The following is an 18,879-nucleotide window of genomic DNA, read 5'->3' on the forward strand; positions in this document are numbered from 1 at the left end:
AATACCATCACACTGGGGGTTACGGCTACAAAATATGAATTTGGGGGGGAACACACTTGTCCATAGGAGTAGATAAGTATGTTCAATTGCAAAACAAACAAACAAAAAAAGACAAAGGCCACAAATTCCTTGCTACTCCCCCATCAGGGGGTGGAATCTATCTCTCCTCTTGACTCTGGGCTTGGCCATGCACTTTACTTTGCCCAAAGAGACATGAGAAAAGGTGACACAGAGCCCTCTTGAAAAGTGCTTCTGCACCAAGGCTTGTCCTCTCTTGCTCCAGGGACTCTCCCATCATTATGTGAATGAAATTCTACATGTTGGTGGTTTTCTTTTGTTTCTGGTTTTCATGCAGCCAATAATGTATGGGGAACAGTAAGGACTGAGACTTCGGTATATGGTCTGGCCTTTTGGTGACCTCTGCTGGGGGGCTGTGAGGGGTGACCAAGACTTCAGCTAGTCCATTTCACTTGTCAATTAGCGCACTTGATTCACCGGGAAGGAGAACGGCTCTTGGGATCTGGAGTGGTGAGTTTTTACTCACCTTTCACCTTTCCTGAGATTGCAGAGCTTAAACAAAGGAAATCTCACAATTCTGGAGGCGCAGAGTCTGTGATGAAGGTGTTGGCAGTGTTGGTGTCTCCTGAGGGCAGTGAATGAGCATCTGTTCCTTGCTGCTCCCTGAGCCTCTGGTGGTCTGCTGGCCATCTGGGGTTCCTTGGCTTCTAGATGCATCACCCTGATCCCTGCTTTCATTGTCACATAGTCTTCTCTCTGTGTCCAAATTTCCCCTTTATGTGAGGACACAATCATATTGGACTACAGCCCATCCTAATGACCTCATTTAGCTCATTAAAGACCCAATCTCTAAGTAAGGTCATATTCTGAGGTCCTGGGGCTTAGGACTCCAACGTACCTTTTTCTGGAGGGACACAATTCAATCCATAACTTTTTGTTACCCACCTGCTTATAATTGTCCAATAGTCTCTCACTACCTTTAGGGCAAAATTCAAACCCCTTCCCACCCCTTCCCACTCTACAGCCTTCACACATCCTGTTCTGTCTGCCTACAGCCTTCTCCCACACCTTCTTCTTCCCATAGCTGATTCTCCTCATACTTAGGATTTGGCTTTGAGGTCTTCTCAAGAGGCCACCCCCATCCTTGTTCCCTGCATCCCGCCCACTTCTTCCACAGCCATTACCGCACTGAGTTTACAGCTTTTTAAAAAATTGTCCGTCTACCCCACTAGTCTGTAAACCCTACAAGAGGAAGTACAACATCGTAGAAACAGTAGAGGGTGACGATGAAAGGCAGACTCCAGAGTCAAACCCCCTCAGTCCATCTTGGCTTGATCGCACACCAGCTGTGTGTGTTATCTGGGCAAGTGCCTTCAGCTCTTCATGCCTCAGTGTCCTCATCTGTAAAGTGGGACAACAAAGCATTCCCTTGAAGCGCTGTGAGGCAGATGAGATGAGCTAAAACTCGCAGAGCCCTTGGAACGCTGCTTGTCACTCGGCGGGAGGTATGTGAGGGTTAACAGTGATCATTACAGGAGCAGGACGGACCATTGTGCACTCAGAACTCGGCACAGGGCCTGACTCCACAGATATCTGCCGAATGAACAAATCTCTAGTAAGCCAATATAGGGCTCACATAGCTTCCTTTTGTTTTTCAAGCTTTATCAACAGCTTCTAAAAAGGGCCGAGTTTATACCACCCCTGTGAATTAGGTGTGGGTCATGTGGGCTCATCCCCTAGGGAATGTTCCAGAGAGTCAGCTAACACAGCTAACACAGCTCTGGGGAAACCTTGTTTCTAAGAAGGAATAAAACATGAACCTTTGTAGCTGAGCAAGGGTAAGAATTTACTCCACCTCAACTCCCCACCTCAGGGCACCAGAACAGGGACTCAAGGGGCTGCAGGACTCAAGGCCCACATCCCACACGGGCCTCCAGAGCTTTGCCGTGATCAGCTGAAGCCCAGTGTCTGTAAAGTTATAACCGTTTATCAAAGGCTTTCACATACATTACTTGATGGTATCATGACTAAGAATACGGACCTATTAGAGCTTTCAGGAGACTTTCAGCTGCACATCATCTTCTGGAAAAAAATGCGATTAAGTGGAGGTTAGCAAAGAAGTGTCTAGCTGCCCCAGACACAGCCCCACCAGGCCAGCAGCCAGGGTGGAGGCGGGAGGCGAGAGTCTGGGCATCCTGGTCTCGGGTCATCTCCATTCCTCCTGCAGCTTCCCCTTTACCTGCCCTCCTCCGAGGCCACCATTACTTCTGGGTAGAATCACTGGATGGATGGCGACACAGCAGGTGGCAATGGACCAAGTCCCTTTATTTTATTTTATTTATTTATTTTTTAATTTATTTATCTTTGGTTGAGTTGGGTCTTCGTTGCTGTGCGCGGGCTTTCTCTAGTTGCGGCGAGCATGGGCTACTCTTCACTGCGGTGCACAGGTTTCTTATTGTGGTGGCTTCTCTTGTTGCGGAACATGGGCTGTAGGCATGCGGGCTTCAGTAGTTGTGGCGCGCGGGCTCAGTAGTTGTGGCTCACGGGCTCTAGAGCTCAGGTTCAGCAGTTGTGGTGCACGGGCTTAGTTGCTCCGCGGAATGTGGGATCTTCCCGGACCAGGGCTCGAACCCGTGTCCCCTGCATTGGCAGGCAGATTCTCAACCACTGTGCCCCCAGAGAAGTCCCAAGTCCCTTTATTTTAATCATGGGGCCCCAAAACTAAGAAATGGAGCATCTGTGGTCACTAAATGTGGATTCCTTTCCCACGTCAAGGGACTCGGAAGAAGAGGTAGGAACAAAGTCTGAGCTTAATACTGACCCTCAGATGCAGCCTGTGCTTTTCATTTTCCTTTGTATTTCCCCACACAGGATAAATGATTTGTCCCCATCTTAGTGTTAGCACAAGGGGACGAGTGACCCCAGGCTGGTTATAAGGCCAGGCGCTCTCCTACAGCTCTGACAATCCACTGGCTTCTTCCTTCCTGCCTTCCTTCCTTCCTTCCTTCCTTCTACCAGCAGTTCTAGACTTTGCGGAGATGCCTGCTTTGTTAGTCATGGGCCAGAAAGGGTCCCTCTCACACAGGCTGAGCTTCATCACCATGACAACCAGGGACGACACTGTATTATCCAGTCCCCTCTAGAGCAGGACCTCAAGAGCAAACTGTCACCTCTTCTCCAACCTCTCTTTCCCTTTGATCACTATGTCGCCCACCCCACTGCCTGTCACCACAGTTACATGACACCACTGAACCCCTGGTCTTTCAGACTCCCCATTCTCCACATTTTTTTTTTTTTTTTGTACACAAATCATCCCTCTGAAAGCTTTCCATTTAGCCTAAATATGTACCCTAACTGTTAAGGAGAGAGAATGATTATAGACTCAAACTTTCATATTCACCCATTAATAAGTAAATACTTATTAAGGGCAGATTACATACCAGACACTTATGACACCAAGAATGGATTTCACCTGTGTATTGACTCTGATCCATTGGTGTTGGCTGCCTGGAGGGCTGTGTTGAGAAGGATTCTGAGGCCCGTCTGGGCACAGTATAAAAAGAGTCTGGGATTAGCATTGCCAGTCACACCACCCAGCGCACCTCAAAGAGAAGGTATCGTCTGCCTCTGCTTCCTTCTGCCACTCCCCCCTACCCCAGTGGCCCCCAGCAAGTCAGCAGCACACGGCACCCTCTCCACCTGCAGCCTTCACACGTCTTCTGGAGAGAGGGAAGGAACCGGGAGCTCAGGCTGAGGCGTGAAGAGCCCTGAGTGCAAAGCGCAGCTCCCACACCTACAGGCTGGGTGGCTCTGGGCCACACTAACCACAGAGATGCCCTCCTGTCTGTGTAAAAGAGGGTAAGAGCCGGCATCACAGGTTGTCCTGAGGAGCAAAGGGGACAGTTAACTTCCTTCCTTCCTTCTTTCCTACCTTCCTTCTTCCCTCCCTCCAACCCTCTCCAGCCCAGGCTCTGTGCCAGGTGCTGAGGCATCCCCGCAACAAGAGATGGACTCTGCAGTGGTGACACTGGACTAACACTGGAATGTGGGAGTGGACGGGCCATTCAAAGAGCTGGGAAATGGCATTCCAGGCAAAAGCAACAGCAAGTGCTGGCCGGGGTGTGGGGGGGGGGGGCTTGAGCAAAATAGGTGAAGGGGATTAAGAGGCACAAACTTCCGGTTATAAAATAAATAAGTTACTGGGATGTAACCTACAGCATAGGGAATATAGTCAATAATACGGCAATAACTTTGTACAGTGACAGATGGTTGCTAGACCTATTGTGGTGACCAGTTTGTAATATACATAAATGTCGAACCACTGTGTTGTACACCCGAAACTAATACGATATTATACGCCAACTCTACTTCAATAAAAGAAGAGAAATAGCGAGTGCAAAGCCCAGAGGTGGGGAAGACAAAACAGAAGCCGACATGTGTGAAGAACCGTGAGCAGAGGGTGGGGTGATAGGTGCAGAGGCAGGAGACGTGGGCAGACCCATGAGGTCTGGGGCCAGGCAGCAAGGCTGGGATTTACGCTGATGCTGGTGAAAAGGTTTGGGAGACTCCAAGCAGGGGAAGGATACGAGTGACTCGTGAAACCAGAACGTGATCTCGGCGAGGGCACGGCTCCGTTTTCTTCCCTTCCGGCACGTTAATGAATTTTAATAAAGGCCTTTCGGGCAGTTGGTGGAGAAAAGACAGAAAGAACAGAGGTGGAAATCAGGACCCCAAAGAATCACTGCATATATATCCCAGAGCCTATAATTATAATTCATGCTCATCAAATACTCAAAGGTTATTTCACAAGAAGGGAACAGCGGAGACAGCAGGAGGGCGCATTCAGTCTTAGAAGCTCAATAACTCACATGGACCAGACATCGATTTTGGGGCCGTATTTCTTCCTGGCAAGGAGTTCGGGCGCGGCGTATGCGGGGCTACCACACTGTGTGCTGAACGGGTCGGAGTGGCCCAGGATCCCGGCACAGTTGCTCAAACCAAAGTCTGCAAAGAGGGGAGGACAAAACCAGCCCTGAATTAGAAAACCATGGAAATGAAAAAGGGGGGAGGGTTGGGGGAAGCAGCAGGAAAGGAAACAGTCTCTCGGGCTAACACATCATTTCACATCCAAAAGGAAACCCAGCAGCTGTGAACCGTAACCTCTGGATATGGGTCTCAAGACAAAAGTTCCCTTGCTGAACTGGAAACATTTTCTATCAGGCCTCACAGTCAAATCCAGCGAGAGCTAAAAAGTATGTTGAACCAAAACATATTTTCATCAAATCTTGGAAATGAGTCATCCAGAAAAAAAGACAGGCTTGCTTTCTAGGACTAAAGGCAGAAGGAGAAAACGAGCAGAAGTCCTTGGAGTCAGCCTGCTGGCTTCCAAGTGGCCAAGTGGGAAAATGCCGAAGGAAGATTGATTTTCTCTGGCTGGTGTTGGTGTCACCCCAGGTGACATGCGATCCCACCAGATAGAGTTGACTTTTTTGGCTGAATGCTTTCATTTCATGCAAGTCTCTTAAAAATGCTCCCAATGCATGAGGCAACATATGGTGATTTGAAGAGGGGGGAAAAATACACCCAACAATTTAGACAACGCTGAGTGTTGGCCGGAAAAATAACGCCAGAAAGATAGCAATGAGAACTAGACTAAATGACCTCCTAGCATCGCTTTGTTCCTGGATGATTAAGGCAGGGGGAAAGAAGAAAGAAGTGCCCAGTGCATCTAAAGCCATACTGGGTCCATTGTGCCTTTTGTGCTGTGTTTACTTTTGATCTTACAGATCCTGTAACTGACAGGTCATTAGAGGGCTGTTAGTGTTAGGTGCTCATCTGATATCTTTCCTCAGTCTTCGTTGATTGAAGAATTAAGAGCATGGCTCCTCCTTTGAACTTCAATGTAAATATTATGGTTCTGGTCCCCAAGCAGAAGGCTCAGCCCCCAGGGCTCAGTCAGAAAGGGGCTGTGGTCAGAGACAGGCTCCACATCGGGAACAAAACCCTTGCACTTCCTCAGCTGGCAAGATATACATCTAATTTCGTTGACTGTTTTCTCCTTGAGGCTAACACGTCTCCACCTGCAAAGCCATGGCTCTTGTGAAAGCTGCGGAAAAGCTCAGGAAAGGAGAGACACAGGGTGGGTCAGTGCTATGAGTCCGCGAAGCTACTCACACACCACAGATCAGGACGCACCACCAAAAATTCTCCCCACAGTCGCTGGTGTAAGCCGTATAAGGAAAGAGCGTTTCTGAACAGAACCCCAGGACTTCCCTGGTGGCTCAATGGTTAGGAATCCGCCTGCCAATGCCGGGCACGTGGGTTCGAGCCCTGGTCCAGGAAGATCCCACACGCTGCGGAGCAGCTAAGCCCATGCGTCACAACCACTGAGCCTGCAGTCTAGAGCCCGCGAGCCACAACTACTGAAGCCTGCGTGCCTAGAGCCCGTGCTCCGCAACAAGAGAAGCCACCACGATGAGAGGCCCACATGGCAACGAAGAGTAGCCCCTGCTCGCCGCAACTTGAAAAAGCCCGCGTGCAGCAACGAAGACCCAAAGCAGCCAAAAATAAATAAATAAAATTTTAAAAATAAATAAGTAGAACCCCATCCAAGCAGAGGTCTGAAAACACAGCAAGGCTCTGAAGGTCACCAAAACTCTTCAGCTCAAGATTCAAATGAAGAATCAGAACCAAAACTGGGGTGAGGAAACCAACCAGGACGCTGCCTGTTCACATACTTGACTCTTCTTTTGTTTGGGGGAGTTTTTGAAAATATGATTTTATTCCTTTCTCTTAATCTCCCTCCTCCTCTCTTCCTCTGCTCTCTACTCTTCCACTCCCACCCTGACAAATAGGGGGACAAAAGGCCCCGATTTCTTTTCCCATCGGCCCAGCCTGCACTAGCAGGCCGCACATAACCTGCCCAAAAAGGCCCTTCAGGGGCTCCACGGCTCTCTTGGGTTAGGAGGAGATCTCTGTTCAAAAGGATCTGAGGGCCCCTGCTCTCAGGTCCCACCCTGTAGTATCACTGAAGTAGGAGAAGTGGGGGCATCATAAGTAGAAAAATCATATTGAGCTTTAAACTGAATGGCCGTTTAAAATTCCCAAAGGAAATTTAAGGTAACAACCAATGTGTAAAGATCACCCACTATGGTAAGATGGAGAGGTAGCACCATGGAATACACATCATATTAACTGGGCCAACATTTCAAGGAAAATTTCTTTAACAGTCGTGTTAGAGGCCCAATTTCCTAAGAGCCCCTAAACTAAAAGCCTCCCTTTCGAATCTCCGTGGGGTTCCATTAACTGTGCAGTGGTTGAGAGTCCGCCTGCCGATTTAGGGGACGTGGGTTCGTGCCCCGGTCCGGGAAGATCCCACATGCCGCGGAGCGGCTGGGCCCGTGAGCCATGGCCACTGAGCCTGCGCGTCCGGAGCCTGTGCTCCACGACAGGAGAGGCCACAACAGTGAGAGGCCCGCGTACCGCAAAAAAAAAAAAAAAAAAAAAAAAAAATACCACAACTCCTTCAATTACTCCCTCACCTCCTGACTTGGGGTCTACAACAAAGTGCTTGATCTTAAAAGAGGGCAGGGGAGGGGAGATAAGAGACCAGATCACCCCCTTTGCTCCCAGGCAAGCCTGTGCACACAGCGTCTTGCCTTGTCTTAAGTTTCAAGAAGATAAATAAGAAGAGGATCTGGGGAATGGAGAAGATAAAATCTACATTTTAAGTGACTTATGTTGACCTAGCCGAAAGGGTTTAATTTAAAATATATTGTAGAGAAATAACTAATATGTTTCACATTCATAACTGTAATTATTAAAATTTTACACATATGCCTATAATTAGAATTGTGAAACTAGGGAGAAGTTCGCCTCCCAGTAATGTCACACGGGTCTGCCTCAATTAGATTTGGTAAACGCATAAGCCAATTATCACTCAATTTTCTGGGAGCTACACAATGAATTTGAAAAGACGTCGTCCAAATGAACGCTGTTTTGGAAAACTGAAGTGCAAAACTGTTTTAAGTTGTGGCTGATACATTTTAAGATTATACTAAACTAAAAACATCAAACTGCTTTTTTTTTTTTTTAAAGGGGGTGCGGGGGAAGGATCCTGATTAAATCAAATCTCATTCCAGCTAATTCTAGTTAACTTGAAACATGGCTTACATGGCTTAAGTAAATTTATTTAAATCAGATTATTTCAAAGAGAAACTATTAAGAGAAAATGGTAATAGCTATAATCAACCTTTGAATAAACAACTAGGTAATTCCTTTGAAGAAAAGGTTCAAAGGACTTTCAAGTTGCAAAAGGACAGTTGTAGAGACATTTGATCCAAATTGCCCAACCCAGGGGCAAGAAAACCCACAAGACACTGGGACTTCCTTGCCTCCAGCATCTTCCCTCCCCTCCTTCGGCCTCCTCTTTATGAAAAAAATGAGGAAACACAGATTCTGCTAAACAAAACGCAATTCCCAGCTGCCATCTGGGATGGCATAATGTCTCCTTCCATTAGGAGTTTGGTTTTAGCTGATCATGAGAGAAGTAGGCGCCAAGTGAAAAGTTCTAACAAAGGGACATCTAATTATCAGAGCCTCTTTTCCAGCAATTTTGGGAATTCCAGTTTCTGACATGGCCCATTTTGTCTGGATGAGCTGAAATCCCTGCGTGGGTACCAATCCAGCAGTTGCCAAGCTGGGAGATGATGACTGAGTAAAATGGTCCCTGGTATCCAAAGGGTCCACCACTCATCCCAAGGCAACTGTGGGCTCTAATTTAGGTCCATCCTGTCTTCATCTTATTTGTAAAGGCCTCCTCTAAGAGGGTTTATTATGCAGCCAATCTGTGAGCTACTTATTAAATGCATCTGCTGTTGACAGAGATTGGTTCTTCGAGGATCTTCTCAGCAACGAAAAGATCTGTGCTTTTCAACACTGTATACTCTCACAAATGGTCGTCTAGGGCTATCATTTGAAGAGAGAGAAGGGAAAGCAAGCACAGGGGCAGACAGGGAGGCAAAGTGAAGGGAAGAAACAGTGTAGGGGATGCTGGGTGGGTAGGGAGACCCCCTGCCGGGGTGGCCTGCTCTTTGCTGGAATTACCAGCCTCAGTATAGACGGTGCGCAGGGGAAGTGAATTATTCTTACTCGTACGGTCATGAACATCCAGCCTTCACACAACCTGTTCTCTTACAATCTCTGCAGCTTTAGGGCAACTCTGTGACTGTCACCTACACACTTGCCAAAGACAAGTTCCAGGTCACCCTGCCAGGGAACCTAAAAGACAATCTCCTTTCCTCCGTCCCTCACCAGGGCATGCCTTTGTTTAATGCCGCAGATCCTGGAAACCAGGACCAGAAAGACATCCTGCAGGCATTTCAATGTCTGCCTCGTTTAGCGCTGCTGCATTTGGCCCTCAGGACAACTCAAATGCAGTAGTAAAACAATCTGATTTAAAAAAAAATTCTTTGAATCATCCAGGAATCTTTTAACAATACCTCCTATAAAATCTTTGGGGAAAAAAAACTGGTTTCCTCTTAATTGTTAATCTCCTAATAATGGGTGTATTTATCAACACCTGTCAGTGGTGCCTAATCACCCAGCCAAGGGGTCTGGAGTCCCTTGCAGCCTCTTGACTGTTACTGGGTTGGAAGCCAACTGGACTTCCAAAGAATATAATTGGTCACTTGAATGATATGTTTTAGAAAGTCTTGAGATGGTTTTCAGTATTTGACAAACAAAATTTCCTTCTTGGGTACAAAAGTTAAAATTCACAAAGTTTGGGCTTCCCTGGTGGCGCAGCGGTTGAGAGTCCGCCTGCAGATGCAGGGGACAGGGGTTCGTGCCCCGGTCCGGGAAGATCCCACATGCCGCGGAGCGCGTCTGGAGCCTGTGCTCCGCAACGGGAGAGGCCACAACAGTGAGAGGCCCGCGTACCGCCAAAAAAAAAAAAAAAAATTCACAAAGTTCTATTGATCCTTCTCTTTTCTTCTAATATAAAGTTTTTTCAAGCCATTGAGGTGGAAGAAATTACTTGCACTTGAGGTAGGAAAAGAAAGAAAGGAATAAAAGATGATGCTAAAATCTGGGTGGAAAAATGATGCCCTGAGATTTTGCCAAGAGCAACAAGACAGGCAAACAAAAGCAGAAATTCTAGAGAATAAGCCATGGAGTGAATTTTCTTCTGGACCCTGACTTGTGAACCAATTATGATTCACTCCATCCTGGAACCTCCTTCTGATTGGGACAGACCTCTAAAGGATCCCTCTGTGGGGATTTCTCTTTGCACGACCATCAGTGTACTACAGGGCTTGGCTAAAGATATTAAAATGAGAGGGTAGGTCACATTCCCCCTTATTTCAGTGCCTGTACATTCACTGAAAAGTAAAATAAGGCATGGCCAAGCTAAGGGCAGCATTTCTGAACCAAACTATTTTCCACTATTTTTAAGAAGCGTTCTCGTGAATTCAGATAAGAAGAACCCCTATAAAAGTTCAGCTCCATCTGACTTAACAGAGAAGCAGAAGTTTGAAGAATCCTAAGAACATGTTTTATGTCTAAATTATTAAAACTAATTTTCTTTTTCGAAACCATTGTTAAATGTTGCAGGTAAAAGGAGGTGAACTAGAAGTATTGTCTGGGGATTAGAGATAGATCATGATAATTTTCAAAGTCAGAAACAAATAACTGAGAATTGATAACACAGCACTTAAAGGATAATCTTGCTTTAAAAAAAAAGTCATACCAATCAGCTTGATATTATTGTCTTCATCTAGCAGCAAGTTTTCTATCTTCAAGTCTCTGAAATAAACAAAACCATACAACATTTCAGATAAGCACTTGAAATAGTGGAATGACATTTTGCTTCTGAAGGGAAACAAACTGTTTTAGAGCCATTTTGAACCAACCCATAAGGCTTTCTGCCAAAACTCACACAATCAATAAGTAAATATTTATAAAACATGATATAAGTAATTGCTGCAGACTGAAAAAGCTAAAGGATTTCAGATAAGATGGGGAGCAAGAAGGGCAGAACAAATAAGCTTCCAAAAGAAATGGGACCAAAGCTGAAACTTGGAAGTTATTAAGACCGGGAGACAGTGGAAGCATCATTCAAGGCAGGCACTGCTAGAACAGTCAGGGAAATACAGATGTGGCCACATGTTTGTGAGACGGTGAGCAAAACCCACCAGGGTAAGGAAGATTCAGGGAAACAGTTTTTTTTAAAAAAAAAATGGAAAGCTAACATAATTATCGGTCCTACAACCTCCATGCTTGGAGCCAAATCCACAAATTGGCAAGTGATAATAAATTAATCTATTTAGCAATCAGCTATTATGGTGGGTAGAAAAGTAGACCCCAAAGATGTCAGGGTCCTAATCCTTGGTATTATGCCCAAGGATATGTTAACATTACATGACCAAAGGAAATTAAGTTTGCAGATGGAATGAAGATTGCTAATCAGATGGGTGACTTTGATCATGGACACTGAGATGATTCAGAAGGTGGGAGGGAGAAATGCGCCCAGGGTCATGCTGAGTGTAGGGGGCCTGTGGTATCTGTACAAGTTGACTGTAAGCCCCTTGAAGGCAGGAGACATGTCTGCCTTGCTTACCACTATGCCCCAGTACCTTTGCACATTCCATACTCAGCAAATACCAATGAATCTACATTACCAAAGCGATCGTTTGGGATTTCAGAAGGAAAAAACACGGGCAAAAGTATAAACCATCTATGTCAACGACTATGAGCCTCTTAAGTTGTAGCCTGTCAATTCAGACACACCATGAACATTAAATATGTAGGAACAGTCTTCCCTTCTATACACACACAAAATGATTTCCTCCATTGTTTTGAAACACAGCATTCTTGGTCCAGCTTTTATTTTCCCACTTCTGAATAGAGACATGGTCAATAGGATTATTTTTGTCCTCTTATCTCTATTGTTAGGACTAGAATAGTGTGGTCATGATAAACAAAAATGGCAACTGATAGCACTTCTTCAAAGTACAGAGGCAAGGGGAGCAGCAGTTGCTAGGACCGTGGTAGCCAGGAGAGCAAAAGTGTCCCATTTAACGGGGACAGTGTCTCACAGCTTGGTCTCAGCACTGCCACCTCATCCTGCTTCCCAAGAGAAGCCAGAAATCTAGATTCGATCCCAGTTTTTTAAATGTTGGCAACAAATTCACATTTAAAACAACAATAACAATCATAGTGCGTGGGCCAACCTTGCAGGCAAGATCCAGCCTACAGACTACCAATTTTCAACCTCAGTATGGGTAGAAGCTGAGCCTGGAAAGGACATGAGATGCCCAGGGAGAGGGTAGAGAATGAAGGTGAAAAGACCAAGGACGACATGCTGGTGGGAACACCGACATTCAGAGTTGGCTGGGAAGGAAGAGTCGGGGAAGTATTGGCACAGGACGACAAAAGGGCAGCATTTCAAGACGAGAAGAGTTAAGGAGTCAAGTGCAGAAAAAGGTGGGCTTTAAACAGTGACCAGTGGATTTCAAAATTGGAAGGTGGCCGGTAGCCTTAAGGCTGGACACTTGAATAAGGGAGATTGCGTTGAACCTGGCAGCTGGGGAAGGTAAATCGATACTCTCTAATCCACATGCACCACCAACGGGAAGAATTGTATACCTGCACTTCAATTCAAATGAAACGATACACTTGAAAAACTGTGCCAGGCTTTAAAAGATGTCACATATGTCCAAATGCAGGGTGACCCCCAGTACAGGATGTTCCTCCACACTTTCCCAGTGGGAGGACCCTGCCCCTCAGAAGGGTTTTTGGAAAACACAAATATATAAATTTTAGAAATGCAATGAAATTATCAAATGACTATTTATACTGTTGACCTATGAAGCTGCACCTTCCTATTTAAGAGCATATACTATCATCTTAACATAATTAATTGTAGAAATATTGTTCCCACACCCTCACATTTTATGACACAATTTCATTCAAACTTGTGGCAGGCAGGGGCAGGATGAATCCTGCTTCGGGTGATTCAGGAGAATCATCGTCCGCTGTTTCCAGTGTAAGATGATCTTTAAGTTGATTGGATATTTGAGATAAAGCACTTTTCGAATCTGTCTGTGACGCGCTTGCCGGAAATATTATCCCAAGTCATTTAAATAACAAGAGCCCATTTAAAATCTCTATAAATTATCTGCTGAGTGAATCGATTTTAGAGTGGTCTCACAAACTATCACAATTGTGAGTCACATCTCTTTAGAAGTTATTATTAAAGCCACGCAAAATGCCTCCCTTTCTGTTGGTTTCCTCAGGTGACTTCTAGAGTTCCCAAAGTCCTCAGTGAGTCAGGTCAAGGTTAACTGGTCCTTTGTTGTTGAAAATGAAGAAATTGAGATTGTGCCCCCATACTATCAGAGACTTTGCAAGCACTCTGTAAGGCACTTCCTCTTTCCTGAAGAGGATGGGGACAGAAGACAACACCCTTATATTCAGGCATATACGGTAATTCCCAGACACTTGCACAGACTCAGAAAAACAGTGTGCCAGCAATAGCCCAAACTGTGATTCTGTGAAAACTGATTATAAAGCAGCAGCATTATTTTAATCTAAAGGAGAGCCACAGTTTGTTTCCAGCAAAATTAAACCTCTTTCCCTGGGAAGCATGGAAGCCACACTAAGGCATTAAAGGAGAAATTTGGTTCAGAACAAATACTATAAAGAAAAACAGCTTAAAGAGGTGAGGTAAAAGAATGCAATTGTCAAGAGTAATAAGACTAAGCTGGATAATTCTGGGGCCACAAAAGCCCAGAGAACAACCACAGTGATTAGAAGAATGATATAAATAGAAGGCTAAAACGAGAAAAATGTAGAAGAAAAAAAAAAGCCCACTTTTAAAATCGGGAAAATGTCATAAAACCAGGGGAGAAAGCATTAAAATGTAATTATTAGGCAAAATGAGAAAAATGAAATCAGTTTTTCTTTTCACCCATTGCATCCCATAGCCACCCACCCCAACCCCTAGGAAAAATGCTCAGAACAAACCTGGTTAATGGCTTGTTTACCCATACCCTTTGGTCAAGGTTTCTAAAGGACTTCAGTGATAACCAATCTAACTGCCTCCATGACTAGTTAATGGAAAGGTAGCTACCTCAGTATCTGCCCAGATCAATGTACTTAATCTACCCAAATGAAGGGAACATTCAACCTCTTTTGGCTTTATTTCCACCTCCTGCTTTGTCTTTGGAAATTTAAATAGAAAGAGGAGAAGAAGACTTTCCTTCTGACTCTTTAGGAAAAAAGGGTCTAAAATCATATTTTAAAAAGTCGTTTTAGCCTAGGTATTTACCCAAATGCGTTGAAAACTTATGGACACGAATGTTTACAGCAGCTTCATTCGTAACTGTCAAAACTTGGAAGCAACCAAGATATCCTTCAGTAAGTGAATGGATAAACAAATTGGGGGACATCTCAGACAATGGAATATTATTCAGCCGTAAGAAGAAATGAGTTATCAAGTCATGGAGGAACCCTAAATGCATGTTTTTAAATGAAAGAAAGTAGTATGAACATACTACATACTGTATGATTCCAAATTCTGGAAAAGACAAAACTATAGACAGTGAAAAAAATCACTGGTTGCCAGAGGTTGCAGGAGGAGGGCTAGAATGAATAGGTGGAACACATTTTTTCAGGGTGGTAAAATTATTCTGTATACTATAATGGTGGCTACATGACATCATGCATTTGTCAAAACCCATAGAATGTATAACACAAAGGGTATCCTAATGTACTATGTACCCTAATGCACCCTAATGTAAACTGTGGTTGTTAGCTAATGACAAGGTATCAATATTGGTTCACCAGTTGTAACCAACGTCCTACACTATCGTAAGATACTAATAATAGGGAAAACAATGTAGAAGGGAGGTGGGAACTCTGCAGTTCTGCACAATTTTTCTGTAAACCTAAAACTGCTTTTAAAAATAAAATCTAGGGCTTCCCTGGTGGCGCAGTGGTTGAGAGTCCAACTGCCGATGCAGGGGACACGGGTTCGTGCCCCGGTCCGGGAAGATCCCACATGCCGCGGAGCGGCTGGGCCCGTGAGCCATGGCCGCTGAGCCTGCGCGTCCAGAGCCTGTGCTCCGCAACGGGAGAGGCCGCAACAGTGAGAGGCCCGCGTACCGCAAAAAAAAAAAAAATCTATTAATTTTTTAAGTAGCTCTTGGATATTTTCTCCCTTCCTAGGAGATCAGTACTAGGAATGCTATGGCTACCACCAAGTACCTCATTCAGGATGTTCACTGTGGAGCATCCTTACCACCTGAAGTTAATTATGAATCCATTCAGCACAGTGGGCCACTCAGACCCTCTGCCCAGCTACTCAACATATGACCCCAAAGGCCAAAAACTGAAAGATAACTACATGAGTAATAAAAGAAGGATGAACTTATTCACAAGGTTTTAGTGTTAGTGTATCACAATGTACCTTAAATATATAATACACAGAAACACACACACACACACACACACACACACACACACATACTGGCAGGCCTCCATAATCCAGAAAACCTCCCCCATGGTCCATGTGAAAAGCATGGTTTTTAGCTCCATCCCGAAAGCAAAATATTTGTCTGTGTTAAGTGTCAGATCTGTCAGATGGGAAGGAAGGTTCTGACAGCTGACCGGTTTGCACTTGATGATGGGGCAATGCTCAATTTCATATTTATGGTCCTTGATCGGATTTAGCACTTTGTGGAGACGAGAGAGAAGTGGAGGGCTCTTCCTCCCGTCCCGCAGTGTGAGACGTTCCTCTCTGTGGCTGGCAAACTTGAGGTGGTGTGAGCTTGCAACTGAAAGCCAAAGGGAAAGAAAGAAAATGGTCCCTGGATGGACAGGAAATAGCTTTTCCTTGGCCAAAGGGGCTTCCAAGAGGAGTCAGGACAAGCAAGAAAGAGGATGGGGCACATGTGGAGGATCCACTGACTAGGACAGTGCTGGGGGACAGGAGTGGCAATGGTGTGTCTTAGGAACAAAGGAGAGTAGCCAGTGAAGTGGCCTTTGGCAAAGCATGAGGCAGCCAAGCCCAGAGTGCAGGCTCAGATGCTTCTGGACCCGTCTCTAGTAACTGGGCAGTTCCAGGAAAAATGCCCAGTGGGACTCATCATGGCGGCCCTCAGCAGACCAAACATTGGGTCCTGTTCCCTACAGTGTTTGGGGGTGGGGAGTGGGGGTGGGTAGGCATCTTTCCAGAGATTGAGAGAAGGCCCAAGGGGACAGCCCTAATCACCAGCCCTTTGTTCTAGGTTATTTCAAAAGAACAAGCTGGAACAGGCCGCAGCTAATAATTAAAGGTTCACCCACAGGCTACCAAGCACCCCTCCCCCTGCCCACCCACCCAGAGGTTCCTTGCATTTCTTTAAAGATGATAATCTCTAAGATTTGGAGACTGGCCACAAGGAACTCTGCCCTCCCAGACTGAGGAGTGGAGGGGAGGGCCTTGTTGCCATAACAAACACAGGGTCCTGGGGCGCCATGGGGGAGGGGAGGGCCAGGACCGCCAGGACGCTGCAGAGCAGAGGCCCGAGTGGGAATGTGTGTGTGCATGCTTACGGGAAAAGCACACATCCGTGTATGGGTACTCGTATGAGACTGCATGTGTATGAATATGTGTTGCACGCACACCCACGTGTGTGCGAGCACACGTGTTCGTGTGTACGTGTGTCTGTGTGCACCTGCACACACACGCTTCCAGAATACTGGGATGGGAATGAAGGAAGAGTTTCTCCCCTGGGCCTCACCTGGCCATGCAGTGAAGGTGGAAGGTCGGGCCTCTAACAGACTCCGGGCCTAAACTGAGGGGCAGGAAACTCGAGAGCCTCCAGGGGCCACTCAGGGCTGAGACCCAAGATGAAAGTGAGGAACTGAGGGGCATAAAATGGAGGCTGCCAGGCTTCCAGGGAAGGGAGAAGAGGACAGAGGGAGACATGGGGGAGCTGGGAAAGAGCTGGTGAAGGCCCAGGGTGGAGGGGCTGAGCAAGGCCTGGTCCAACACGGCAGCCTGGGGAGGGAAGGAGACAGGCTCTGGAGGCTGGGTCTCTCTCACTGACCCGCTGAGCCGCCCTGGGCAAGTTACTTAAACTCTCTGAGCTTCTGATTCTTCTTTGGAAAATGGCGTCATGAGAAGGGCCACCTGGCAGGGCCATTCACGGCAGAAATGAGAAAATGGGCCACTCTCAACTGAGCAACCACTAATAGGTAAGAGGTGAGAGGTTGGTGTGGCCAGGGGAGGATATGAAGTTAAAGGTTCTAAGACAAAGTGAAGGGGGAGACTCCAGGAAAGACTTAAGTGGTTCACTTGGTGATAAGCAAACAGTACTGGGGGCCATGAGCCCTCGAAGGAAAGGTCAGAGAGAAGGGGCCCGGGCAGGAGGTGGGGAGCCTGGACCAAACCCACAGAGGATTAGGTCTGGGGGAGAACACTGTACCTGTGGAGATGGCCACAAGATGGATTTCAGTCATAAGCTAAGACTAAAGCATTCCAGAAAAGCACATAACTCCCCAAGGCAATAAGCATTTTGCCGTGAACAAGAGGTGTTTCTGTTTTTGTTTTCGTTTTTGATTAGGTTTTATCTTCAGAAGCACTGTATTAAAACCAAATGATTTTTTAATCTTTGATTTATTTACAAGATGGGCAATTTGGTAAAACATAAGAACAATCTGTTAAGCATGTACCTGAGTTATTTATTCAAAATGAAACCTTTATTGAGTTCCTACAATGCTCCGGAAACAAATTCTGTTTATAAAATGAAAGAGCTGGTCATTCACTAAAAAGATGCCATTCTACACATTGTGATCTGAAAAATAAACAAATTGGTATGAAGTCAATGAAGAAACTCCCTTAAAATTCCAGGGAGAATATGGAATATTCCAGAAAGAACATGAATGGGTGACCAAAAGCTTCCATCCCAGTGCTAACTCTGACACTAACTGTATCCGTTCAGTTTCCCTTCATTTATCCAACAGAGTCTCTCTGTGTGAGTACTGGGCTGGGCGCTGGGCTATATGGTGGCCTATGCAGAAGACAGATAGCAAACAAGCCAGTTATCTTGTGAAAAGTGTTTGGAAATCAAAGTAGAAGGTGCCGGGGAATCTATGACCAGGGGTCCTAGCCTGGAGGGCATCCTGGAGGACGTGAGCTTCCTAGCTGGGACCCGAAGGATGAATACGATTCATCCAAAGATTGCAAGGGCAGTACAAACAGAGAACTGCTGTGAGGCCTTGAGCACACGGAACCCAGCCTCTGTGGGTAAAGTGAATGAGGCGGACTCAGGAGTAGTTACGGCAAACACGTGCTCAGTACTTCCTAAGGGTCTCGGTGTTAAGCACTTTACATGAACTGACTCATTTAATCCGCACAACAGCAACATGAAGGGGATAATCCCTAATACCTGCTGCGTAGCTCTGGAAAGTGAGGCAAAAAAGCCTAAGTGATTTGCCCAGTGCAGCTTTTTTTTTTCCTCATAAATTTATTTATTTTACTTATTATTTTTGGCTGCATTGGGTCTTTGTTGCTGTGTGTGGGCTTTCTCTAGTTGCGGCGAGCAGGGGCTGCTCTTCGTTGTGATGCGCGGGTTTCTCATTGCGGTGGCTTCTCTTGTTGCGGAGCATGGGCTCTAGGCACGCGGGCTTCAGTAGTTGTGGCTCGTGGGCTTCAGTAGTTGTGGCACGCAGGCTCTAGAGCACAGGCTCAGTAGTTGTGGCGCATGGGCTTAGTTGCTCCGTGGCATGTGGGATCTTCCTGGACCAGGGCTCAAACCCGTGTCCCCTGCATTGGCACGTGGATTCTCAACGACTGCGCCACCAGGGAAGTCCAGC

The 18,879-nt window shown here is 46.0% G+C and overlaps 1 protein-coding gene across 1 annotated transcript in view; it reads right to left on the minus strand.

Moving 5' to 3' along the window:
• HUNK (hormonally up-regulated Neu-associated kinase) overlaps window positions 1–18,879 on the minus strand; it is a 113,569-nt gene that overhangs the window by 43,240 nt on the left and 51,450 nt on the right. The window contains exons 3-4 of the mRNA XM_022567894.2: window positions 10,766–10,821; window positions 4,887–5,022 (exon numbers count right to left, since the gene is read on the minus strand). Coding sequence (XP_022423602.2) covers window positions 4,887–5,022; window positions 10,766–10,821 — 192 coding nt within the window. The remainder of the gene's footprint in view (window positions 1–4,886; window positions 5,023–10,765; window positions 10,822–18,879) is intronic.

The sequence above is a fragment of the Delphinapterus leucas genome, chromosome 4 (genome assembly GCF_059928025.1).
Source record: "Delphinapterus leucas isolate spDelLeu-1000000601 "Yukka" chromosome 4, BTC_Dleu_Yukka2, whole genome shotgun sequence".
Classification (NCBI taxonomy): domain Eukaryota; kingdom Metazoa; phylum Chordata; class Mammalia; order Artiodactyla; family Monodontidae; genus Delphinapterus; species Delphinapterus leucas.